The 27,906-nt window shown below is 43.6% G+C and overlaps 1 protein-coding gene across 1 annotated transcript in view; it reads right to left on the reverse strand.

Moving 5' to 3' along the window:
• The window catches only part of AK5 (adenylate kinase 5), a 2,677,990-nt gene that overhangs the window by 375,129 nt on the left and 2,274,955 nt on the right, over positions 1–27,906 (reverse strand). Inside the window, exon 11 of the mRNA XM_078645236.1 lies at positions 16,669–16,832. Within this exon, the coding sequence (XP_078501362.1) occupies positions 16,669–16,832 (164 nt within the window). The remainder of the gene's footprint in view (positions 1–16,668; positions 16,833–27,906) is intronic.

Consider the following 27,906-nt stretch of genomic DNA (forward strand, 5'->3'; position numbering starts at 1 on the left):
ATCCTGAAACTACTTTCTGCGAAAGGAACTCAAGACTTCTTCCTAAGGTTTCTCCCTTGTGACTAAGGAGTAGTCACCCTGCATCCGCAGGCACCATCAAGAACACTGCGGTCTGCTGTAAGTCCTTCCTCCGGAATCCGACTGCCCAGCTCGACGAGAACCGGCTTCCCTGGCACCTCTGACCTCTACCCACCTCTACAGCCCAGCTGAGAACCGTGGGTGCGACGAGACCTCAAGGGACCGGCCATCTGCAAGACTGCACGACTTCTTTCCAGCAAGCCCGCCGAGTAATCTACTGGTGAGTGCTTTGGGGTCCGAGAAGCCCCGACTCTGAGCAGCTCCAGCTCCGAAGTGCAGCCCCCCAGCATTTCCACGATCTGCGTGGGGCCCTTCTGCTTTCCGCTGCTCACCGCGTTGTTTGGCTACTAGCCCGTTGGCTTGTGGCCTTCCTGACGACGCCCGACGACATTTCTGCTGCTGGTCTGGTTGCTCCAGACTGGCCCTTGCTCCCTTCCAGAAGAGGAGCACCCCGGACCCTCCTGGTCCACTCAAGACGCCATTTTGAGTCCACCGCGTGGGCTTGAATTAGCCAAGGCTTGTTGCCCAATCCTGGGTAACTTCGACGCCAACGACTTCATCCTTCGTGGGACAGCTCGCACCTCCATCCTGGTCGCCGACAACGCCTCCTGGTCCGAGAGACTGCAGAGCCCAGCAGCGCCCACTCACCTGACTGCGGTGACTTCGCCCGGTGCCATCCTGGTGCCCACTTAATCACTGGCTAGTGATTCAAGAACTTGGTCCCCTCTGCTTTCAGGTTTTCTTCTTCCTTGATCCAGGCTTGGATCCATCGAACTTTCCTTCACTGGTCGCCTGCCAGCAACTTCTTCCTTCCAGGCTCCTGGTCCGGCAACGAGATCCCCGACGTCTTTTCAGACCTATGCAGCTGCAGCCCCTGGGCTAGGTAACTTCGGCACTCCGGTGTCCCAGCATAGCCTCACTATCCAAGGGTCAGGATCCACTGTCGTTTTCTTCCTACCAGGTCGGGTTCGCCCGTGAACACTAACTTTGTGAATTCTAGTTTCCATAGACTTTGTCCCGCATCCCGCGTGAGAGTGCACACTCTGCACCCGAGTCCCCTAGGCCTCCTAGTAGTAATCTAACGATTCCCTAGTCAAGTCCTAGCGATTCCAAAGCCTATTAGAACTGTTACTTACCTGCTAGTAATTCGCATTCCACTTTTAGCGTATATGGTTTTTCGTGCCCCTCGGGCATTTGTGTAACGTGCTAACTTAAAAGTATTTTCGTAAGAGTTTTGTTGTGTGCTTAGCTCCCTGTCTCATAAAGAGCCAGGGTAGTCTTGTTATAAATAAATACACTGTTTATTTTCATAACAACTTGTGTGGTGTCCTTTCACTGGGTGTTCAAGGGGTAATGTGATGGTAAAACAGCTGGCTTAACACGCCCTCTAGAGTCTTAGCCTTAGACTGCTCGTATCCATGCTACTAGGATAGCTGGTCTATAAGGTTGACTTACAACCAATCATCAATAAGGGTTGTTTGGACTGATATATAGTGATCACTAGAATAGTGAGCACTGCACATCAGGCCAACTTCTCACATTGGTGAGCAGCGGTTGGGATTTGAGCTTGCTGTTGTTTTACCACACATGCCCTAAGAATATCTTGTGAAAGATCACATAAGTACTAAAGGTACATATAACTTAGCTTAGAATACTCTGAGTTCTACTGAACCAGCTGTTGTAGCTCCTAGGGCCTAGCACACCCTAAACTACAACTCTAGCAAGGGATCAGTAGGCAAACATATAGTGTAGGTAAGTGCACCACTTACACCTCACTAGAAAAGCATGTCGACTCAGGAGGACTCTACTGAGACTCCCCTGGTCAGTGTTGACCCTCCACAGGTCACTTCAAGATATGCAGCTCTCAGCTTTCATGAGATGAGACAGATCTGTGTCTCCAGAAAACTGAAGCAGGGGTCTAACCCCACCACTTCCTTTCTGATAGGTCTCCTAGAGACATATGATGCCAGAAAGCTTTCTCAGTTACATGAGAACATGCCAGCCTTAGAAGGAACCTCTGGGGATCCAGATCTCCACAACACTGACTCAGCAGTTGAGGAGGAGGATCAGGAGGTACTCTCTGGGGATGAGGTAGACAAGGGTCTTGAGGTAGTCAGAAGGCTAACTAGGACCAACTTAGACTTACTTGGGCTAGGATCTGGGGGCCCCCCAGTACTAACCCGAAGTGGGCCTAACCTTGGAGTTAGGAGAGATAGATCTCTTTCTAGGGACTCCAATAGATCTCTGCACTCGAATGCCTCTTCTCAGGGGAGAAGGAATCCTCCACAGAGGAGATTTACTTCCCCTCAGAGAAAGGAGCATGAAGCTAGGATGAGACAAGCTGAACTGAGGATTGAAAGGGAAGAAATTGCCCTGGCCAAAGAGAAGCTTGCCCTGGCAAGAGAGCAGCAGATGAGTGGGCTAGCTCCCACTGGTGGCAGCAATCTCCCAAGAGATAGAGAGAAGGGTTTAGATACTAAACACCTGACTAAAATAGTGCCCCCCTTTAAGCAAGGGGATGATATCCAGAAATGGATGGCTGCTCTGGAGAGGGCCTGCACTGTGCAGGGCATTCCCCAGAGTCAGTGGGCAGCTATACTGTGGCTCTCCTTTGATGGTAAAGGTAGAGATAAGCTCCTCACTACAAGAGTGGAGGATGCTAACAATTACCAGGTCCTGAAGAATACACTGGTTGATGGGTTTGGTTTAACCACTGAGCAGTACAGGTTGCTGTTCAGAGACACCCAGAAAACTCAGTCTCAGGACTGGTCTGATTTTGTGGATTGTGCCACTAAGGCTTTGGAGGGCTGGTTGCTGGGTAGCAAGGTTACAGATTACACAGGATTGTATAATCTAATGATGAGAGAACAAATTTTAAACAATTGTCAGAACCAGTTGCTGCACCAGCACCTTGTTGATTCAGATCTGACCTCTCCCCAAGAATTGGGAAAGAAGGCAGACAAATGGGTCAGGACAAGGATCAAGCAGAACCAGAACCAGAACCAGGGTGGTCAGAAGAAAGCAGACCAGAAGGGTAATGTTAAGAATGAGCAAAATAACCAGAAGAAACCTTATTGTTATCCCTGTAAACAGGTGGGTCATTTAAAAACTGACAGCAGTTGCCCAAAGAATAACAATAAGGAAAACATACCCCTAAGTAACATTCCCAAACCTCCTGTTACTACTAGTAGTAATCCCCCAGGTGGTGGGAGTGCCCCCAAGAATTTGGGTGCATTTACTTTGGGAGTTCCTGGGGACTCTGGCCTAACCAGGTCCCCAAACTTAGATACTCTTGTCTGTGAGACTGGCATGGGGTTTGCCAACTTCACAACTTGTCCCAACACTTTGGGCAAGTACAGACAGGAGCCCCTCATCAATGGTATAAAAGTTGAGGCCTATAGAGATACAGGGGCTAGCATCACTATGGTGACTGAGAGTCTAGTCCCCTCAAGGCAACTTTTACCTGGTGCCACATACCAGGTGACCAATATTGATGGAGTACAGAGAGATCATCCCATGGCAGTGGTCAATCTCAGCTGGGGAGGTGTCACTGGCCACAAGAGAGTGGCAGTGTCACCAAACTTGCCTGTAGATTGCCTACTGGGGAATGATTTAGAGCTCTCAGCCTGGGCTGAAGTAGAGCAAGAGACCCATTCTAGAATGGTGAACATCCATGGTAAGGTTAGTGGGGCAGTGGTAGCCACAGCCCCAGTCCAAGATATCCTCCCTGAACAGGTCAGGAGGGTTGTGCCAGTCACAACCCAATCTCAGACAACTTCCTTCCCAGAACAGGTTGTCAAGGCTGTGATGGTCACAGCCCACACCCAAACTGAGCCCCCTCCTGAAAAGGTTGGGAGAGTTGTGATGGCCACAGCTCAAACTCAGACAGATGACAGTGTTGTGAAGCCTGAAACTATGGATCACTCCACTCAGACAGAGAGTATTGAGGAGGAAGAGAAATCTCCCTCCCACCAGACTTTAGGAAAGGATCAGCCTCCTCAGGGAACTGATCTGACCCCTTGTGAAGAAACTGCCACAGAGGTAGTCAGGCCTAGCCTGGCAGAACCCCTGATGTCAGTGGACCCTTCCAAGATGGGACCCAGTCTGGAGCAGGTAACCTGCCCCTCTCTACCCTGCCTCAGTCAGCCCAGGGCTGTAGAGGTCAGGGAGGCCAGTGTTGGACCCCAAAGGGCCCCCTGTCCAAAAGAATTTCCCAATCAGCAGATTAAGGGCACTGAAGCTAGTAGTCCTAGCCAAGTGAAAATAAAACATACTCCTGAGGGATCCCCCTTAAAATTAGTTAGGGACCTCCCACAGATGGACACTGTTGGGCACAGCCAAACTTGGGACCTGAGGGCCCCAGACCTGACCTGTCCCTCCAGTAAGCCAAACAGAGGGACCCAACCTCCAGCTGTAGGTAGCCAGAGGTTGACCCTGAGAGCCCAAAGCAACTCAGTCTTGGAAAGAAAGGCCTATATGGTGGAAAATGATTGGAGGAAGCTGAGCCCAAAATTAGTGGAGCCTCACTTCAGTACTCCATTTCAGCACCAGCCTTTTTCTTTGACAAAACACACCACAGGTAGAGATTCCCTATGGTGGAGACCCTCAGACACCCTTAGGGTGAGGGATTGCTTAGTGGACCATGACATAGGGGGTAACCATGCCAGTGCTGGTACTTCCTTAAATGGCCACTTAGGCAATATAGGCTTACCTGGACAAGGATAGCCTTATCTCCTTTCGTTTGGGGGGGGGGTTATGTAGGAAGGTTGACCCCTGACTATGGTTGCCCCCAACTTTTTGCCTGGTGTTTTGCTGGTTTTCTGACTTAGTTGACCTGAGGCCCTGCTATTCAGGACCTCAGGCCCACTGCTCTCTCTGTAAAATGGATTCCATGTACCTTAGGTACATATCTAAATTGGATACTGAGCCACCTTATCAGTCCCTGTACAGTGTACCCTAGGTACCCAGGGCATAGGTGTACCCAGGGCCACCAGGGGCTGCAGCATGTATTATGCCACCCCTGGCTGGCCATCCAAATCTGACACAACTGGCTGCTTGACAGCTGGGGCAAGGTGGTGTAATCACCCTTTGCTTTAGATATAGTATACCTATATCTAACCCTAAAATGGACACACAGATCTCCTATCAGTCACTCCTATGGCAGGCCTTAACAATCCTGAAGGCAGAGTGCTTGGAATCGTGTGAGATGGTGCTCTAGCATGAGCTGAGCCTGTCTGCGGCTTTCGGGATCCATCCCTTAGCCGTTTCCATGATATCGCATACCATATACTCTTAAGTGCATTATAATCCTCGCGGTTAAATGCCAACTCTGGTATCGCTTTATCAAAACATGTCGAGTAAGGTGTCATACGAATTGGAATACTAACCCCTCGCCAATTCTGGCGACGGGGTTAGCATTCCACCCTTCTAGAGGGACACGACATGCATGTAACCTATAACCCGGTTAAAAGTCAGACAGAGCCTTAGCATCCACAAAATGGATGCTGCCACCGAGACACAAGTCTGCCCTCCTGCTGCTGGGAGTCCTCCCAGAGCAGGAGATAAGGACAAAGGGTTTCCTGCCAGGGGCGGTGCCAGCACCGTCCCAGACAGGGTTTTGTGTATTGTAGGTAGGCAGGGCTTTAGAGGAAGGTGACTGCAAGTGGCACCCCGGTGCTCACTGTGCATAGGCCGGCTGAAACCAGTTCCAGGGGCACTCCAGCCCCTGGCCTGGGGAAAAGCCCGCCAAGGAAGTGGGTGTAACCACCCCCCTCCTGGTCCCACCCATAGGGCAGGACCTAGTCGCGTGCCAGCCCCCTTTTACAGGATAAAGGTAGAGACTGGCCCCCTTCCAAATCAGATCATCTTTGAATCCTGAAACTACTTTCTGCGAAAGGAACTCAAGACTTCTTCCTAAGGTTTCTCCCTTGTGACTAAGGAGTAGTCACCCTGCATCCGCAGGCACCATCAAGAACACTGCGGTCTGCTGTAAGTCCTTCCTCCGGAATCCGACTGCCCAGCTCGACGAGAACCGGCTTCCCTGGCACCTCTGACCTCTACCCACCTCTACAGCCCAGCTGAGAACCGTGGGTGCGACGAGACCTCAAGGGACCGGCCATCTGCAAGACTGCACGACTTCTTTCCAGCAAGCCCGCCGAGTAATCTACTGGTGAGTGCTTTGGGGTCCGAGAAGCCCCGACTCTGAGCAGCTCCAGCTCCGAAGTGCAGCCCCCCAGCATTTCCACGATCTGCGTGGGGCCCTTCTGCTTTCCGCTGCTCACCGTGTTGTTTGGCTACTAGCCCGTTGGCTTGTGGCCTTCCTGACGACGCCCGACTACATTTCTGCTGCTGGTCTGGTTGCTCCAGACTGGCCCTTGCTCCCTTCCAGAAGAGGAGCACCCCGGACCCTCCTGGTCCACTCAAGACGCCATTTTGAGTCCACCGCGTGGGCTTGAATTAGCCAAGGCTTGTTGCCCAATCCTGGGTAACTTCGACGCCAACGACTTCATCCTTCGTGGGACAGCTCGCACCTCCATCCTGGTCGCCGACAACGCCTCCTGGTCCGAGAGACTGCAGAGCCCAGCAGCGCCCACTCACCTGACTGCGGTGACTTCGCCCGGTGCCATCCTTGTGCCCACTTAATCACTGGCTAGTGATTCAAGAACTTGGTCCCCTCTGCTTTCAGGTTTTCTTCTTCCTTGATCCAGGCTTGGATCCATCGAACTTTCCTTCACTGGTCGCCTGCCAGCAACTTCTTCCTTCCAGGCTCCTGGTCCGGCAACGAGATCCCCGACGTCTTTTCAGACCTATGCAGCTGCAGCCCCTGGGCTAGGTAACTTCGGCACTCCGGTGTCCCAGCATAGCCTCACTATCCAAGGGTCAGGATCCACTGTCGTTTTCTTCCTACCAGGTCGGGTTCGCCCGTGAACACTAACTTTGTGAATTCTAGTTTCCATAGACTTTGTCCCGCATCCCGCGTGAGAGTGCACACTCTGCACCCGAGTCCCCTAGGCCTCCTAGTAGTAATCTAACGATTCCCTAGTCAAGTCCTAGCGATTCCAAAGCCTATTAGAACTGCTACTTACCTGCTAGTAATTCGCATTCCACTTTTAGCGTATATGGTTTTTCGTGCCCCTCGGGCATTTGTGTAACGTGCTAACTTAAAAGTATTTTCGTAAGAGTTTTGTTGTGTGCTTAGCTCCCTGTCTCATAAAGAGCCAGGGTAGTCTTGTTATAAATAAATACACTGTTTATTTTCATAACAACTTGTGTGGTGTCCTTTCACTGGGTGTTCAAGGGGTAATGTGATGGTAAAACAGCTGGCTTAACACGCCCTCTAGAGTCTTAGCCTTAGACTGCTCGTATCCATGCTACTAGGATAGCTGGTCTATAAGGTTGACTTACAACCAATCATCAATAAGGGTTGTTTGGACTGATATATAGTGATCACTAGAATAGTGAGCACTGCACATCAGGCCAACTTCTCACAATTAATAATACCAATTTCCAAATTGCGATTCTCTTCGAACGGCAATTAGGAAATAGGTATAACTAATGTTGAAACTCTTTTGAGTTTGATTAGAGATTCCTATTGGGTCGCAAATAGACCTAACATATGCATATTAATGAGGTTGGTCACAATTTGAGACACATTAAGAATCGAAGTCATCATAGGGATGGTGGTCTGCTGAGGTCAGCAGACCACCATGTATGTGACTGCTTTTTAATAGAACAATATATGCATATTTTTTTAAGTAGCCTGTTTTCCTTTAAAAAGAAAAAATGAAACTTTGCAGATTCATTTTTTTAACATTCTCAAAGAGGAAGGGGTCCCCAGGGGACCCCTTGTTACGAATGGGTTACCACCAGTTTTAAACTCCTGGTAAAGAATTACTGTTTTGCAACAGGAATTTGGTCGCAAAACATTAATACATTCCATTCTGATTGGGTATTTGAATGGAAGTACCCTCCGCGAATGGGTAACCTCCAGTTTTAAACTGGTGGTAAATTATTTCTGTTTTGCGATTGTAATTTGGTCGCTAAACATTAATACCTACCATTCTGATTCGATATGTGGAAGGGACACCCCATCCAAATAGCGAATCAGTGTTTGGCCTGAAACGCAATTTGCCTTTTGTACATTGCTAAAAGTTTTTGATGGTCGCAAACAGCCCAATTTGCAACTGCCAAAAAAGCTGTGTACATCTGGTCCCTAGTCCTTTCACAAGAGGCACATCCGCATACAAGGTAGCTCCCTTCAGTGCCAGTGTTTTGTTTTTTACTTTGTGCTACATTTGTGATAGCAAGACACATTCTACCAAATGAGAGAACGGGACACATTCCAGCTTAATCACTTCCTTATTCCTACCAAATGCTGCTGTAAATTCCTTTGAAAATAGCCTATCTGACTGCTGCTTTTTCACACCATACCAGCAGCTCACATGGACTCTAAATATCAGCTCATGAGGGTGTTTTAACTTTGGAAAGCTGTCTGTCTGTCATTCTTCCTTTCTGTCCTTCTTTCTTTCCTCATTTGCTTCTTTCTTTCCTCCTTTCTTTTCTTTTGCTCCTCTTTAGTTCCTCTTCCTTTTCTTCCTTTTTTCCTCCTTCTATGATTCTTAATTTCCTGAATTTCTCTTTCTTTGCTTCCTTCTTACTTTGTTTCCTGTTGTTTCTTTCTTTCTTCCTTTCTTGCCTTTACTATTTTCTTTGTTTGTTTCTGTTACTTTCTGCCATCCTTGTATTTTGCTTTCTTTCTCTTTCTTTCTTGCCTTCCTTTCGTCTTTCTTTCTTCCATTTTTCTTCTTCTTTTCTCTTTATTTCTTCAATTTTCCATCTTTCTTTCTTCTTTCTTACAATAATTTATCTATAGGCAATGATTTTGTTTAGATTGATGACAGCCCAACATCTTCCCTAAAAATAAGGTTTTGCAAAAACCTTGACAAAACAAGATAAGAATTGCCAATGCTTTTTAAGTCGAGCGTAAGCGTACGACCTCTTGCATACCTTAGTAAACATCGCTGTGGGCCTAAAGCTATTCCTATGCTTCTCATTTGTTTGTTTCAATGTCTTTTAAAAAGACTTGCTTGCTAGTGGCCTGTCCTTCCTCTTTGACCCTCCTTTTTCCTCCAAGAAGCTGAGAATAAGTACAATATCATTATGCTTTGTTGGATGCACAGACCTGTAGCCGCTTACATTTTATTGCAGCATTTGTCCCTCTCAGTTCCTTCAATCTGGCATTCTTTTGTATTCTTCCCGAAGGCAGCTCCCAGGCTAAATGCTCTTTAAAGGGTCCCCCCCTTAAAACCACCCTCGCTCTCTTCGTCCTGTCCTTCCTGTCTTCCATTCTCCAGACCAAGCATTGATACCAGCTCGGAAGCCAGCAGCAGCCAGCCATGCCTTCTACCTACTGCAGCTCTAAACCTTTTTAAACGTTAAACAACTTCTTAAAAACAACCCATTGTTTCGCTTCAAATAATACTTTAATATGCATGCTGCTTGTGTTCTTTTCTTTCCGCTTCTCTCCCTCCGATCCAGGACCTCTGGTTAGCACCACCTGGTACTGTGCCGGATTGCTGGTTGAGGAGTTTGAAGTCTCCTCTTGTTGGTTTAGGACCGACGCCAAAATGTATCCTCTGTGGAAGAATGTCCCCAATAAATTTGCATTTTAATGTACTACACTACATAAATGCAGCACAAGAATGAAGGGCTGGCACAAGGGTGGCGCGGCCGATGCAACCGCACTGGGTACTGACTTTAGGGGGGACGTGTTTGCAAGTTTATTATGCTTTTAAAAGCACCTGCTGCCCTGTTCCTGGCCTCCAGCAATTTCCAGACAACAATACAAATGTCAAGATAACTCTGGTGATTAATGTTCTTGCTGGAGAGATGGGAATTTTGTCTAGTGGAAGTTTTGACTCATCAAAATAGCACATAGGGATAATATGCCTGTTGCAACGAATGTGTACCATGCATATCACAAAATGCTTATGATGGCAATGGGTCAGTGGGATACTGCTTTTCAAAGACACATCCCTTTGTTGCTTTCAGTTTATAAGCTAAAATCCTGATATAGAGCAGTGAATTTTTAACTGTAATGAACGAGCTGTATGCACACTGCAAAGTATCGATTAGAGCATATATTAAAGTTGCAAAAAGAGTTTCTATGGGTAGAAATCGATTATTCTTATTTAAGAGAACCCCCAACTATGGTGTTCAATTTTTAATTCTGAGTTTGTGCTTCTCCAGCTCAAGCATTCTTTAACAATGCTGCTCACCAATATGCATGATTTGTGACTCCTACATCCTGTGGCCCTCTGTCTTATGTGACATTACCTGTACACTAATGTATACACATGATTGATTGTCTCCGTGTAATGTGTGTCTGTGATGCAAAGAGCTCTGACACCCTACACTGGTATGAGTGGTGCTATACAACCAATTAAATGCATCTTAAAGTTAGTGTTAATGGAGCCTTAAGAGGCATTGTTAAACGGTGTTGGTGGTGAAGGAATGTGTGGTGGAGGTGATCACCTCCACCATTGATAGGGGGGGTGCCAACAAACATTGCCGAACCAGGTACCACCAGCGCTAAAGTCAACCCTGCATGAACGTCTTTTGAATTGTTTTACACATTCATATGTACAATTTACTAATATCAATGTTGGTGGGGAGAGGTTCTTTCTAGCACACAAAACTCTGTATTATATAAATTTATGGTGTTACTTTGTTCGTGGATGGCTATTTCGGTACAATTTATCTTAATTGGAACTAGACGCAATGCCGCTCTCCGCTTCTCTGTTCGTTTTCATTGATTGCTGTACTCCATGCACAATTAATGGATGGCCATGTTGAAATCAGGAACTTCCTATTTATTTCCACCAATGGGTAGTATGCTTCTATGATGGCTGTATAGTTCAGGCACGCACCATGCGTCTTTTCTGGGTGCTCCTGTGGTTCTCTGTGGAGGCTTTCATCTTTTTATTGTTTATTGGTGCTGTTTGCTCATGAGAGAGAGAAAATGTATTAGAGCAGCGAGATTGAAGATAGTATTTTGTTTTCCTTCTACCTTCGCACACTTAATCCAAATAGCTAGCACACTTGTTTTTAGCGTAAGCATGTGTTTAAAACCCTTCTCTTCAAAATGTCTTGTTTTTGTTTGTTGCTGATGCACAATATGTCGTCCATTGGCAATCGTTGACTTAATCGTTTTGATTATAGTGTTTTTTTCACCGAGGGTAACTACATGATGCCATTTTACAGCACTACTAATTCCCCTGCTGCCTATAAAAGCCCTCTCCCCTTTTCCCTTGTAACTCACCTGCCCTTCTGTTAGCTAGTCAAATGTCCCTCCCCCTTTTCCCTAGCAACTAAAGAGCATGCGACTTTTGGACAGAGCTGTCTACTTGAGATCTGGGGAACCAAGTTCATTCTCGGCGTCGTCTCAACATCTTGTGATTTTTGGCAAATAACTTCCCCGTGCTTGAAAACATAAATGTGAATTTGTGTAAAGGTGCTAATGTAAAGCGCTCCAATACTTCGGGGTCATGTTTAGCTATACATACCTGGAAAAATAAATAAATAAACTACCCTCCTTTCTTCAGCTAAAACCTTCCAGGTTCCATTCATCCTAGGCAGAGCGTTTCTTTTTTCTACCTTTTCCTCCTCCTTTCCGTACTCCTTTAAGTACTGTATAAGTATTCAACTCCATATTTGTGTGATTTGTTTGAAAAAGTTTTATATAGCGCTACTAGACCCGGAGGTATCAGAGCCCTTTACATGAATACAGCGAGTTACTGGTTACATTGTTACATCACTTTAATCAAAGAGTCACAGGGGGAGGAGGAGGGGGAGGGAGGGAATACACAATGTGAAAAACGAGGAAAACAATGTCAGATGTCCGGCTGGGTAGGTGACGGCCGAGGGGGGTGAAACCAGGGCCAGACTCCTCTTTAGCTACATATGACAGCTCCACCGGGCATCAGCAGAGGTTGCTTGTGTATCAAGGTGAGTACAAACAGTATTGACGCCCATGGGACGTCGTCAAATGTCCAACAGGAATTCAGAGGAACGTTATTTATGAGTTATATATAGTGCTGGCTAGACCCGTAAGAATCAGAGCACTTTACATTAGCCTACACAATATTACAGAGAATGAAAACAAATGCACATTATGTCAAAAATTAAGCAACAAATTGGGAGAGGAAAGAAAGGTGAGACAAATAGAGAGAAGGGGGAAGGGGGAAGTGTGAAGGGGGAGGATGAAGGAATAGACGGCAGGAGAGACGAAAGGAAGCTGCCCAAAGACGGACTGGGTAGGAGACGTCCGAGGAGGGAATCCACAACCCATCACCCCAATAGCTAAACAGGTAGGTCCATCAGGCATCAGTCAGATTGCTAGGTCTCAATTGACGAGGGAAAGTTACCAGAAGAAAGTCCAGTGGATTAACAGGGTGGGAACTATGATCAAGGACGGGTGAGGGAAAAGGTCAATAGCTGGAAAGAGGCAAAATGTAGAAAGGCAGGGGTAGGGGGTATGGTGAAGAGGAGAAGGGAGAAAAGTCCAGTAGAGAGATGCAGGAAGGCCATCAACCCTGTCGCCAATCTCCACAACATCTTTGTGGACATCCTGCAACCCGAGTTTGAAGTCCTGTTGCAGAAAAGTGATTTCGGATTTGATTTCCTGCAGGAAGGACGACATATAGGTCTGGGTGATTGGTACTGCCTGGGTGGATGAGCCTGAGGGCCCGAGGAGGCAAGGGAATCCTCCTGTTATGTCCGTGAGCATGAAAGGCCTGCAGTGAGCCATCTTAACATCCCCTTCCCTGATGTTGGACTTCATTCACCCAGGGAAGTAAAAGATGCAGCTTGTTTGGATAACCAGGCCTGCAGGCAGGGCTTTAAGTGGGAAGAAAAACATAAAACACTCAGAAGCAAAATGTATCATGCCACCCCTTCCATGGGTGTGGCAGTGTTGTTGCACCGGTGTCACTTTACAGACCCAGCTTCTTGGGAGTGTTAAAGCCTGCCACCTCTTATCTCGAGATCATCTCAGAAAACATACCAAGGTTAACCCCCTTTTTATGTTTACATTTCCTGGGTGATTTATGTGAGATAATTTACATATACTGGTTTCACTTTTCTTTTTGCTATTATAAAAGCACAACATGATCACCCATAATGTATCATAAACAACTGCTTTTTTGATGATATATAGATGGGTACAATGATGAATCCTCCTCAGGGCACTGTTCTTTGTCGAGTTCATTGAAGAAAAGGCACAAGGCTAATCAAACAACCATTGACAAAGACAGTATGTATGGCGCTGGCCATTAGCCTTTTGGAATTGTCAATGATTCTTTTGTTTTGTTCAAAACTCTAATGTAAAAAAATGGCTGAAAGCAAACATATTTTTGGGTCTCAAAAAGCACCAATTGCCTAGTCCATGGTACTGAAGGGAACTAGCTTTTGTGAGCTAGCAGACTATTTCTACTCATAGTGAAGTTCGCCAATGGCTCAAGTGTGACCCAATGCTGTATGCTGTAGAGAGTGGGAAAAAATGTGAATGATGGACCAATGGATGAAAAGGTCTGTCCGAAAGCCCTAGACTAAGTACATTATACATAACATTTTTGTAACATCAAAAAGGCCTTGGCTATATTTGAAATGGGCAACTACATTGCCCCATGTTGTATGCTGTAGAGGTCTTGCTTAACACCATACATAAAAAACTTACACTTCTTTTACAAGCCATGCTTAGATTTTGTGATCACTTGATGGTAATCTCAGAGGGAATGATGCAAGATTATTTATAGCACTTTGATTGCCAGAACAACAAATATAACAACTGTCTAACATGTTCCTCGTTGATGTTCCTTCGACTCTTCTCTTTGGCAGTTCTCTTCTTGTGTCATTTCTTCTTTATGACAGTTTGTACCAGGACTCTCTTCTCCATAACAGCCCTTCACTTGTTCTTTCCTGCAGCACCACCTATCATCTTCCTCCATTTGAGACGCATGTGAACTGTCTCTTACATCCACTCACAAGCGAAGTGTCTCATGGGGTGGAACTAATGCCAGTGTTTATGCCCGTGATTTCACAAAGGAGTAACAGCGTGTCAGCTGTGGGAGCTTCATCTGCCAAGGAACACTTACCATCTAGCCATGAAATGCTGAAACCATTAACATTGACAAAGCTAATAGATCTTGCATTGTTGAGACCTATTGGCTTTGCCAATGCCTGATGGAAGCTCAGCAGGTACTGCACATCCGCTGTAATTTGTGGAATTCCCATTGCAAAATTTGTTTAGAAGCACAGTGGTGGAAAGCCCCAGGACCATTAGTAACCAAAGCATCACCCCACATTGTTCTTGCCCCTCGTACAATTCATTGACACAAATGTCCCTGGGGGTGGACTCTGCATGTTTTCACTTTGATAGTCCGACAAGCCTTTGCATATTATTATAAGGTTCTGTAAAATTGTGTGAGCGAAAGGTTGCCTTTCATTGTAATTATGTTTCATAATTTCTAAACTTTTTTTTTTATTTCAGAAAAAGTTATTAGAAAAAATGTTTCAGTACATATACAGTGAAGGCAATACTGGTGTCTTATACGCCGTGAGGGTTACAGTAGTCATATCGTTTGACATGAGTAGGTGAATGTTACATTGGCTGGGCAAAGCTCACCCATGGTCAACTACCTGCTCAGCATGCTTCCGCTCTTAACCACAGAGGACTTCCACTAGACAACCTGATCAATAAATTCCTCTGGAGAGACAAGAAACCCAGGATCAGCCTACAGAAATTAAGAGTAAACAAAACACTGGGGGGACTTAAGCCTCACCAATTTTAAAATCTTCCAAATTGCATGCCTAGCCAAGCAAGGGATATGTTGGATCTCACCTAACCAGGCGTACACACCGGTATGGCTGGAATTAGAGAGAGCAGTCCTAGGAAGTCTTGACCCCTTGGCCCTACTTACGGCTAATAAACACCCCAAAGCCAGCAATATTATATTTAAATACACCAAGAACGCCCTCCTTAAGGTCGACAAAAAGATGGAACGGAGCATTAAAAACACGAGTAGAGAATCTATTTGGCACAACACCAAAATAAAATACAAGGACAAGGTACTAGACATCAACGCTTGGTACGAACGGGGTATTTCTACTACCAACCAATTAGAAAACCTCAATGTCCCGCTCACCTTCCACACACTAAAACACTTGCACAACCTACCAGATATTGAATTTTATAACTTCCTAAAAATAAAGGTGGCAATTGCAAGAGCAGGTATTAACAGGGAGGTTCTATCGATCCTGCTTTACATGGCAAACGTAAATAAGATTGGCCACCAAACATCACACATAATTTTTAAACTTAGTAACACAATCCATACAAATACACTCCATACCAAGGCACATAATTCCAATCAGCATAATTTCACTCAAAGACACACACTTCCACGTCACACAATTCAACTCTATACATTTCCATTCCACACCACATAATTCAGCAACAAAACACATATTTCAATTCAACAACACAAATACGCAACACATAACATACATCCAATCCACACCATAGCATTCCACATCATGCCACACAATTCAACAGCACACCACATAACTAAACTCCACAACATACCACTCCACAACACTAAAAGCCATTCCACATAAGTACACTCTAACACACAATTCAACTCCACATAATTCCAGTACGCTCAACACCACATCATTACTATCCACATATTTCCACTGTACACCATGCCGCATAATTCCACTACACACCACACAATTCCACAACTAACAATTTCAATCCAATCCAGATAATTCCACACTGCATACATCCACTACACTCCAGTCTAAAACACGTGGATAAAAGAGACTGTCATTTATATCACCAAAACCTCCAAGTCTCACAAATGCTTGACTAATTTGCATGGCAAATGCTTCTTTCCTTTGGGACCAGTAAGAAAGGCCAATTTATGTATGACTCCCCCCACCTTTCTGCCTCCGTGTAGCAGTTGAAAGTATAGGCAGATCATTTTAGGGACCGTTCATAACATTAAATTATAGATGAGTAAAAAGTGAATTACAGGGATGTTTTTCACCTGGGGGATCTGAGTAACAGAATATACTCCAGCTTTGTTCTTATCTATTTGATGTCACCCTGAATACCGCGGTAGAAAACATTCCCGTAATTCACAAATACCCATATATAATTCTATATATGGCATATGATAGGAGGTATTTTATCATATAAGTCACTTACATCCAATGAACAGCTGAAGAGGCTCCGCATTCTTTACTTCCACTTGGGCCACACCAGTCAGTTCAATTTCCTGCTTTATTCTCGAGATTACTCACGTGTGCAATATACACATTTTTAACCCGCAGTTAGCAACTATCACACCAATGAATATGATGCTTTAAAGGTGTACCGCATGTGTTCATAAACAGTTTACCAACTAATCCTCTTCAGGATTAGTTCTGGTTTACTTTACAGACCACAGTTGTTGAATCACAAGTAAAGAAACCGCTTTTTAAATCACTTGTGGGCTGAATGCTACTGTAAATGGAGCTGCAGCTTACCCCTGGCACCTGCTCGCCACGCGCCATGACGTCTCTGAGGAGCCGGCCTCTCTCGGAGGATGACGCAGATTCTTTTCTGAGCAGATCTGCTTCACATAGATGGGTTACTCCGTATTTCTGCGCCATCCTCTCACACAGGCCCTCTTTGCCGGAGCCAGGACCACCTACGGAGACAACGAAGTACAGCTGACGATCCTTGTCACATTAATTATTGACCCATGTGATAAAAAAATATGAACCAGTAAATGGTAAAGGACAGCGCAGCAAGATTGGAATGTATTATTACACGCGAATGACCAGGAGGCAATAATGCATTCAGATGGACGACACAAAACGAGAAGCTTTACAAGCGAGGTTAGCGCCACATCACAAATAATAAACTAAGAATCAGTCAAGTTCCATCTAGGCAACCACAGTTTATCAAGTTATGCTATGTAAAATAAAACTATGATTGTAATTCAAAGATACTGCATCCTCTCATTTATTTTTTACGTGAATATGTACAGATGTTTAATCTTTTTTAACACATAGGATTTTAATCAATTGTTCGAATTTTCAGTGGATATATATTTATAAATATATTTAATAAAGCACCGTTAAAAACTGTTATAGGTTCTGAAACTACATAAAACACTATCTGCTAGTAAGGCTTAGTAACACCCAAAATGCATGCCAAAAGTCATGATTTCACCCATGCAGATAACACAAAGAAAAAAAAATTCAAGCATTTGCAATGCAATAGGTCTCGCATTTGTGAGAGTTTAAGCTGTTGGCATTGTAAATGGCAATAACTTTTATTTATCTGTTTTGATAATTAATACATATATAGAAGGCATTGTCATTCCCAATGGCAATAGCTCAAACTCTTGTAAATTCGAGACTTATTTCATTTCAAAGAAGCAGCCACCATTGTCCCGGGCTGCTTGGAAAGTGAAAGCGCGCATACCATGCTGAATGTTGCAGGAAAGCATGTCGTGCCTGCTGTAGGAGAAGCTCATTCGAGAAAATAGTGCTCACAGACTAAATAAAACATACCGTGTAACAACAGAAGTAAAAGTGCCAGTCCTCATGGGAGGTAAAAAGGGAAGACAAGGCAGTACTAATATGGGACTAACAAGCCTATTAACAAATCAGATGCCAGCATTTACAAAGGACAATGACACAAGCCAATAGAAAATATGGGTGTCAGCTTCAAGTCCATACTCAAATACAGCATGCTTCGCAGAGCAGCACATGCGCTGCTCCGGCTTGACCTAAAAAGGAAGGGGGAAAATCAACCTGAAGGAACAAGATAAAGGGACAGGTAGCATCTGGTGGTGAATGAAAGAGGCGGGAGGTGGAATGAAGACTACACAGGCTTGATAGAGATGGGCGAGCCACTGAAAACTCAAGACAGGCTGGAGCAAGACACTTGGGTCTGGCTCAGCTCGAGGCCCGGTTGGAAACATGAGGGACCAGGTTTGAATCTGGCTTGGGCTCCGCATCCTGTAGTTCCGTTAAATCGATCTGTGTCATTAAAAACATGCAAAGTAGCCTGTGTCTGTTGTGAAATGCCCTTTTTCCATGAGAAGGGTTCATGCGATGTGACCCTGCTAAAAATAAAATGTATATTCAGCCTGTTACCCATCCACTAATCTCCTCTTCCAAGAATTTAAGACACAGTATTAACCTTGGATGTCAGTAAGAGATCCCCATCTAATGGCTGAATTGCACAGTGTGAAAGTGGAAAGGCTGACATTAATCCCGGCTTGCCTGCTTGACCAGCTGTGTAATCCTAGGCAAATACTTTGTCACTGATCAAACTTTATGTTCATTATCATATATTAGAGCACCATCAAATATGTGAGTTCAGGATGTGTGCTCTACAAGACCCTCTCTTGTGTTTGATTTAATTAACTAATTTATAAACCTTAATAATCCCGTGTGTATAATAAGAGTCCAGGGACACATACAGGGCATACAGGACAACTGGCGTGCATCTTAGTTCACTTGTTGTCTTCAAGGTGGGGCAGGAATGTTTCTTAGTTTTGTATTTAAAAACTGTTGCTTTTAATATATACTTCTCTCTGCAGAGACACAAACTGATGTGTGGAGGTTAAATGCTTTCTGTGTTTTAAGAAGTATGTTTTTAAAACATTTTTTAAAACATCTTGCCACATTCTAACATGTTTGCTGCATGATTTACATCCCATATATTTCTTGGGCTCGGCTGGTGCATGGGGTCGTAGAGCCTACCCTTGGCTCTGCTCTCGCTGGGCTCTACCTGTTAATCTATTGGCTAGCCCACCTTCAGGCGTTGGCACTTGACACCCCATGGTTTTCGACTGCGCTGGACAAGGGCTTCTAAGCAAAACGTCAGGCACCAGCACTTATCCTTTTACAAATTAAGCACTGCCCGCAGACAGACATCAGACAGGATATGTTGGGAGTCAGTGTAATCATACGGAGCTGGCATGAACTGAGGGGTGCTAATCGAACAGGCAGTAAATTCTAGGGGCGCCAGCAATGGCCTTGCATGGAGTAAACCTCCCTTGCTTAGTGCAGGGTCGGGCTGAAGAGTTTGAAAGAAGTTAACCTGGAGTTCCAAGCTGGACCACTATCAAAAGAACTAAATAAACGAGTGGGCAATGAGTACGTATTTTTAGAGAAGTCATTTTTGTATGCCTTGAAATAATCTTTATGTGATCTTACTGAAAAATATCCTCCATGGCTTAGTCCGCCAGAATGATTTTGAACACTTAACCCTTTCGCTGCGGTGGCAATTCTGCCGCAGCGCTAAGGAGGTGGGGCGGCCGCGCGGCGCTCCGACGCTTATGACGGTACCGCTCCTTCTAGGCCCTCGGGTGGGCTGTGCTTGTGACGGAGCGGTTCCGCTCTACTTTCAACAGTTTACAGCCAATCAACATTAAGTTTGGGAACGTCCTCCTTGTAGCACTTCAGCAAATCAGATGTCCCTCCTACTCCACACAGCGCAAGTGAATGGCTGGCAACACTTCTACTTTCAATAGTTCGCAGCCAACCAACATAAAGCTCAGGAAAGTCCTCCTTACAACATGTAAGCCAATTAGATGTCCTTGCTACTCTCCGAAGCAGAAGTGAATTGCAGAAAACATCCAATGAACATTAAGCTTGCTGTTGGAACACCTTAGCCAATTAAACATTAAATTTGTTCCACGCACACATACAGAACACGCCGTCCTCCATATTAATAAATTTCCTGTAACAAAGTGACTATATCTGTAACAAAAGTGAACACTGCCTAAAAAATAAACATTATTCCACATTTATATTAAAGAAAAGCCTCAATAAGCCACATTGTTGTTTTCCCGATATAATTTCCACAGCCTACTGCACCCCCCTCCCAACATGAGTGAAGCCCTGGGACTGTGGGGGGCCCCAGTGAACCCCTGCTATTATTTTTATTATATTTTCCACTGACTTCTTCTACAAATAACGGTTCCTATGGAAAAAATGTAAAACTCCAGCACAGTAACTGTTTCGATTACCAACATTGTGTGGTGAACTTCTTACCTCTGTGCTCACTTAACTGTTCCATGAACTGTTACTATGGTAACAGGCAGTAAGCAGTTTGGGGGTAGGGTTGAAAAGTACTGGCTGTACAGAAACCGTTATATTTAACTAGGATCTTTTACATAACAGAAAGGAAAGCAAAGTAAGACAGAACACTGTGTAGCAGATTTACAAGCCAGGAGGGGGCCAGGAGGGGGCCACGCAGTCCCCCTCCCACAATACAAAAAGCCCAGGGGGGTGGTGGTCCCCATGGCTTTGGGGACCTCGGACCCCTCCCCCTACAATTTATTTTTTGTTGCCCCCGGGGGTGACGATCCCTGGGGCTAGGGGGCCCCTCTGGGCCCCCCATAAAAGTTTATAATTTTGCCCCCGGTATTTAGCCCCCCCGGGGGCTAATTATAAAAAAAGCTCAGTTTTATTTTATTAATTTTCCGCGCACCCTACACGCAGCTGCCGGGTCTTTTTAAAGTATTTCTACGCTGACCCCTTTCTACGCTTTGCACACATATTCCACTGACTTCTTCAGCCTTGCTTCTGCCGAGGCACGAAATGGCTATCAACAGTTCCTGGTTTCAAATGTTGACAACCACTAGACAGCCAATTAGCATTCAGCTCGTGATCGGAAGGGTTGGCTTATGGTGCACTCATGGAAGGCTGATCCATTGCGGCCATAGATATATAAATGCTTTTAACTGTAATTTTCTCAGTAACTACTGAACAGATTGACACCATTTAAGCAAAAGGCACGAGTCTGAACTGAGGACTACCTCTTTGCCAAATTTGGCATAATTCCATTCAGCAGTTCTTGAGCCACTTTTGCGTAAATTGTCCCCTGCGCTGGAACAAGCTGTGATGATTCACAGCTACACAGACCTGCCTCCGGTGTTCTCGGCGGTGCAATCTTCCACGGCCGGAGCCTGCCTTGTGTTAACATTCCCAAACAAAGCCTCCGAGCTTTAAAGATGCACTCCACAGGGGCTTGGTTCACAGAACTTTTTATTGCTTACTGGAAAGCACATGCGTGATGGGTAAAATATGTGGTAGTTAATTTCTGGCTTTCCTTCCTGCCTGCCCTATGATTAAGGTGCCGGAGGCACTGAAACGCGTCAGGGATTGTTATTAATTGTGCCGTCACAACCGTTTCTTCCAATAAAACGTTCTGTGAACCAAGCCCCTGTGGAGTGCATCTTTAAAGCTCGGAGGCTTTGTTTGGGAATATGTATGTGTATATGCATATATATATCCAATGAAGATTCCTGTCCGCCACTCACTCAGGCAGAATCTACAGGCAAGGACCTCAAGTACTCCAAGGAATTTAAAGAGTCCCACACAACGTTGGTGGATGCAGCAGTGTGATTTTATTAAAATGAAAATCTACAAATTAAACAGGCATAAAACCTGCCATGACGTGTTTCACTTCTCTCCAGGAGCTTGATCACATGATGCGTCTCCTCTAAGGGAACTCAATAAATAGTCAAATATGTGTGTATTACCTACTGGCGGTCGCCAGTAGGTATATATAGTTAGGATTTTTTCTCTATGGGATTTTTGAAAATTCTATGTCTAATAACTTTGGCGTTTGGGGACGGAATTGGCTGAAATTTTCTGGAAAATGGAACATTTTGTTTCTGAGCAGCCCCTGGAAATTTGGGGGGGGTTCGTCAAGGGGGGGCCGAGAAAAAAGGGGGGTCCCAAAACGTGTTTTTAACATTGAGTTTTCCATAGGGCGGTTGGCCTCACTTTTAGCCCGAACGGCTGAATGGATTTCCACGAAACTTGGCAAAATTGTAGGGACTGGTAGCCCGATGTGCCTTTGCTAGGTCTCAATATATGTGCTTCAGTGGATTTTGAGAAATTAACGTTCAAAAAAAGATATATATCTGTAACAGCGGACCGGGCAGCGCTCCGGTTCGCGGACTTTACGCGTAACGGAACTTCGCGTAGCGAAGCTGATTGGCTCTCCGGTGTCTGTCAACATTCTAAACAGTCCGGAGCGGCCGCCATCTTGTCTCTCGGTAGGATTGAGAGACAAGAGGAGGCCAAAACAAAGGGGGAAATGACCATAAGGGGGCATAGTAGATCCTCCCTGACCCCCTAGGTTTAATGTGGAGGCTTTAAAAGGGCCCCGCGGGGCAAATAAAGAAAACATTTTTTTTTTGTTTTTTTGCGTGGGTAGCGCCCGGTTCGCGAACCGGGAAGCGTTCTGGGCAGCGTACTATAAGGAAAAAAGAATGATAGACTTTTCAAATACTGTATGTTAATTGATTGTTGGTTTTGTTGATTATTTTTTAATTTTTTAATTTTTAAAAAAATTATTTATTAATGTAATTGTCTTTCAAAATTTAATAACATTTCTAACATTTCACTAGTTTATGAATTACATATAAAAATGATTAAAGACTCAAATAATTTTTTAATATTACATATAATTTTATTTTTCGGATTGTTTTTCAAAATTTAGTAGAATGTCTAACATTTGACTGTCAGATATGTCCTCTTGTTGAGTGAACATAACTTCCCACATTTGACCGTCATCATAATGAAGTAAATGATCCACAGATTCTACACATTGAACTAATTCATGGTCCCGTGATTCATCCATGAAATCTGAGTCATCATTATCCTCAATATCTTTTTCTGTGTTGTTCTCCAGAACAATTTCGAAGGAAATATTCTGCTCACCTTCCATTTTATTGCTGTAATTTGCATAAAAAATAATTATATCAGTAGAGATAGGGCACTGTTGGGTTTAAGTTCAGACAGGTACTTGTGAGTTTATAACAGAGAAGTAATCTATGGGCACTGTATGGTTTCAGGCGTGAAGTAGTACTATTAAAAAGTGCCTGTGAAGAAGCCTAAGTAAATTCATAATTATACCACAGAAACCTAAATCAATCCATAATTATAATAAAGAAGCCTTTCTCAATGTCTAACTCTTACAGAGGGATAGTATATAACTATCTGAAAATGTTTTCAAATTTATAAAATAATATCTCACCTTCTAAAAACAAGTTTAAGTTGTGAGTGAAAATGATCTTACAATGTAGTTCAGGAAGTAGTAGTCAAAATGGCTGTGTTTCTCTCTCTTCCTTTATATATATTCAGGTACATAGCCAATCAAATGTCAGGTAAAAAAAGTAGAAAATGAAAGTAACATTTTAATTGGTTGTCAATTCCAACACTTCAGATGTGTTTTGTGAAGTAATTTACCTCAGGGTATTTAGAGAGGTCTACAGGCTAAATGGTTAAATGGAATTTCAATCAAATTTGTGAAAATGGTAGGCATTGGTATGTAGTATGAGCTAATCTATATTTGGTGAAATTGTCTCCAGTCGCTTTTCTGTAAACTACTTTCCCACCTTTTTTGATGGTGCGCTTCCCAGGGAGCGACCCGGTACGCGAACTGGCGAGCGCCCCGGTTCGCGAACCTTAAGCGTTACGGGAGTCCACCATTTTGTGTTTCGGTCGAATTAAGATACAAGATGGAGGGCAAATAATGTTCAGAATGGGTAGAAGGGGGCACGGTAGACTTATCTTGACCCCCTAGGTTTTCTGAGGGTGGCTGAGGAGGCCCATATGTGTGAAAAAAAAACATTTTTTTAAAAATTTAGCGAGGTTAGCTCCCGGTTCGCGTACCGGGTAGCGCCCCAGGGAGCGTACTTTGTTGAAAATTAGTGAAAAATGTTAGAGTAAAATAATAATTGTGAGTGATCAGATGTAGGGTAGCTCTGAGAAGAGCTTTTGGGTTTATGGTACATTTAGGTACTTATAAGTAGGTACCAATGCACAGTCTTAAATTCAGAATGAAAATTCTGTTGCCCTCATCTGAGGAGTGAACTCCATCTCCTCTGTAGATATCTTGCATGTAGTAACGCAAGTTATTGTTGTACAGGGAGCCCATTCCATGGTCTCTCATGTAAGCTGAAACAGATTTGTTTACATGCTTCCTCGACTTCTCAATTTGTGGACAAAATTGGTTTGACCACCTCCATTTCTGTCTTTGGCATATATTTGAATATACCAAGGCAGTCTGAGGAAAAAGTGCCATTAATTGCTCAAAGGTGTCCTTTAAAAGCATTTCCAGACCTACCCCAGTCAAAGTGCCCAAATCATTACCTCCACAGTGCACAATTAACAGGTCAGGTTTTGGCAAATGCATAAAGGTTTTCACCAATGGTATCAATTGGTGACATTTTAATCCTCTGTGGCCAAACCACTTAATTTCCACATCTTGTAAATTGAGGTTAGGTAAATTCCTGTTCTCAGCATACCTCTGAGCCCAATAGATGTAACTATGTCCAACAATCCAGACAGAAAACATGGTGAGAGCAGGTTCTCCTGCAGTCAGATGAAGTGTGGCAATGAAATGGCAGTTGAAAAAATAAGAGTTTAAAATGAAAAAAACTCTGGAGTTTCTGTGTTAATGAAGCAGTAACAGTGATTGGTGGATTTTGATTGCTGAAAACAGAAAGTTAGGGTGCATGGATGAGTTCTTTGAAAGATGTATTTTGAGTGGTCAAGAAAAAATCATTACATGAAAGAATGCACTGGATATGAGGTGCACTGAGAGTTCAGAGTTCAATTGCAACATTGTTGTGTGAACTTGCAAACACCAGAGGCCTTCAAGGAGGTGGTTGCTATGCAAAAAAGGCAGAAAGGGCAGAGGGGGGAAGGGTTTTGATTTGAAAAAAGTGAGGGAAGAGTTTTGATTGGGAGACATGAGAGATATGTGTGAAGAATTACAGCATTTCTGTGCTTTTGATAGCTGCAGACTCTGGAGTGCATACCTTTTGCTCTGCTGAAGACAAATTGGTGTGTTTCTGAGACTGTTTTGAAACTCAAAGTATTTGCTAAGGTGAGAAAAGATTTCTTTAATTTAGATAGAGAATAGTGTGCTTTAAGGAGAAAATTATGAAGAAAGTTGTGTTTTTCAAATGTTGCTTTGTCTCAAGTGTTTTACAAATAGATTTTGTTTCTTTGAGAAAATGTAATTGGAGAAAATGTGACGTATTAGTACTGACAGGGTGTTATTGTGCATAGGAGCTGTGGAGTCTTTTCAAATTATGACTTGAAAATCGTTTTTGAGGAAAATGAATGGTTATAATATTTATGACAAGGACATAATGGTGTATGCTTCTTTATAAGGCAATTGAGTGTCTCTGATGTTATTTTTCCCATTTTAATGTAAGACCTTTCTCTGTGGAGCAAATTGCTTGTAAATATGCTCCCACCTGTGCATGGCAAATTTATATTTTGAATGTTTGCGTTACATAGCCATGTTAAAAGTGACACAACCATGCTGGAAAGGCAATCAAAAAACGCTTTCATGTGTCTTAAGGACATTTTAAGTCATTTCTCCATGTGCAGTGTTTTGAAATTATGATTTGAAAATCGTTTTTGGGGAAAAGGAAAGGTTTTTAAATTTATGACAAGGACATAATGGTGTATGCTTCTTTATAAGGCATTTCAGTGTCTCTGATGTCATTTTTCCCATATTACATTAAAAGACCTTTCCCCGTGGGGCACATTCCTTGTAAATATGCTCCCACCTGTGCATGGCAAATTTAGATTTTGAATGTTTGTGTTACATAGCCATGTTAAAAGTGACCCAACCATGCTGGAAAGGCAATCAAAAAACGCTTTCATGTGTCTTAAGGACATTTTAAGTCATTTCCCCATGTGCAGTGTTTTCAAATTATGATTTGAAAATCGTTTTTGGGGAAAAGGAATGGTTTGTAAATTTATGACAAGGATATAATGGTGTATGCTTCTTTATAAGGCATTTCAGTGTCTCTGATGTCATTTTTCCCATATTACATTAAAAGACCTTTCCCCGTGGGGCACATTCCTTGTAAATATGGTCCCACCTGTGCATGGTAAATTTAGATTTTGACTGTTTGAGTTACATAGCCATGTTAAAAGTGACCCAAAAACTTGCAAAGGCTTTAAAAAAAACACTTTCATGTGTCTTAAGGACATTTTAAGTCATTTCCCCGTGGGCAGTGTTTTCAAATTATGACTTGAAAATCGTTTTTGAGGTAAAGGAATGTAGTTAAAATTTATGTGCGCCATATGCCCCCAAATTTCTTTTTCAGGGGGTGCAGCAGGCTGTTCTTGAGACACCCATGCACCCTTGGAAAAATTCCTAATTTGCGATGAGCTAATTGCTAATCGCAAATTGCACCTTCATTCCTATGGGCCTCCTGGCCCATGGAAATGAATGAGTAATTTGCAATTAGCAATTTGCTCATTGCAAATTAGGAATGGTAAAGAATCGCTATTTATTCCTTAAAATTCGCTATTTAGGAAATGCAAAATAGTTTGATGATACATATGGCAGTTCATCTCTAACAAGATAAGAAGCATAGGGATAGATTTATGATGACTGGCACAATGAAGTGGACATAACTCACTTCATTGGTAGGCCTTTACATGTATTATCTCCTCTGTATTGTTCATCAAGTGTAACTTTGATCTGCAATCCTGAGTAGGCCTCACCTTAAACAAACCTCTGGATAGGCCACACCTTATCGTCATCCTGAATTAATCATTTAAAATGCTAGGGACAGATTTATGATAGGTGTATGCCTCTTTTGCGCCACTGTGCGTCACTTTTCTGATGCAGCGGCGGTGCAAAAGATTTGCTATGAGGCGACAAAATTACAAATTGATGCATTTAGGCAGATGTGTCATGGTGTAAAAAACACCGTGCCACATGAAACTGATGCAGCAGTGATGCAAAAGATGCACCATGTTGCAAGACAGGCCTCACTTGGGGCCATATGTATGAAGCTAATTAGCATTTGCAAAGGCCGAAGTTCCGTGAATTTCGGCCTTTGCGAATGCTAATTAGACAAATGGTATGTATCAAACAAGTTTGATGCAAAATAAGGAATAGCAAAATTTGCTATTCTTTATTTTGCGATTGCACTGAAGGATTTGCAAATTTTGTGATTTCTTAAATGCAATGGATCAAACAAAAAATATGCAAAAAATGCCATTAAGGATTTGCAAATTACCACCAACTTCTAGTTGGTGGTAATTTGCGAATTCTTTTCAAAAAGCTTTTTTTCCAAAAAACAAAAGGTGACATATGACGCCCATACATGCCCTTAGGGCATGTATGTGCGCCATATGCCCCCAAATTTCTTTTTCAGGGGGTGCAGCAGGGTGTTCTTGAGACACCCATGCACCCTTGGAAAAATTCCTAATTTGCGATGAGCTAATTGCTAATCGCAAATTGCACCTTCATTCCTATGGGCCTCCTGGCCCATGGAAATGAATGAGTAATTTGCAATTAGCAATTTGCTCATTGCAAATTAGGAATGGTAAAGAATCGCTATTTATTCCTTAAAATTCGCTATTTAGGAAATGCAAAATAGTTTGATGATACATATGGCAGTTCATCTCTAACAAGATAAGAAGCATAGGGATAGATTTATGATGACTGGCACAATGAAGTGGACATAACTTACTTCATTGGTAGGCCTTTACATGTATTATCTCCTCTGTATTGTTCATCAAGTGTAACTTTGATCTGCAATCCTGAGTAGGCCTCACCTTAAACAAACCTCTGGATAGGCCACACCTTATCGTCATCCTGAATTAATCATTTAAAATGCTAGGGACAGATTTATGATAGGTGTATGCCTCTTTTGCGCCACTGTGCGTCACTTTTCTGATGCAGCGGCGGTGCAAAAGATTTGC

This window comes from Lissotriton helveticus, chromosome 1_1, assembly GCF_964261635.1.
Source record: "Lissotriton helveticus chromosome 1_1, aLisHel1.1, whole genome shotgun sequence".
Lineage (NCBI taxonomy): Eukaryota > Metazoa > Chordata > Amphibia > Caudata > Salamandridae > Lissotriton > Lissotriton helveticus.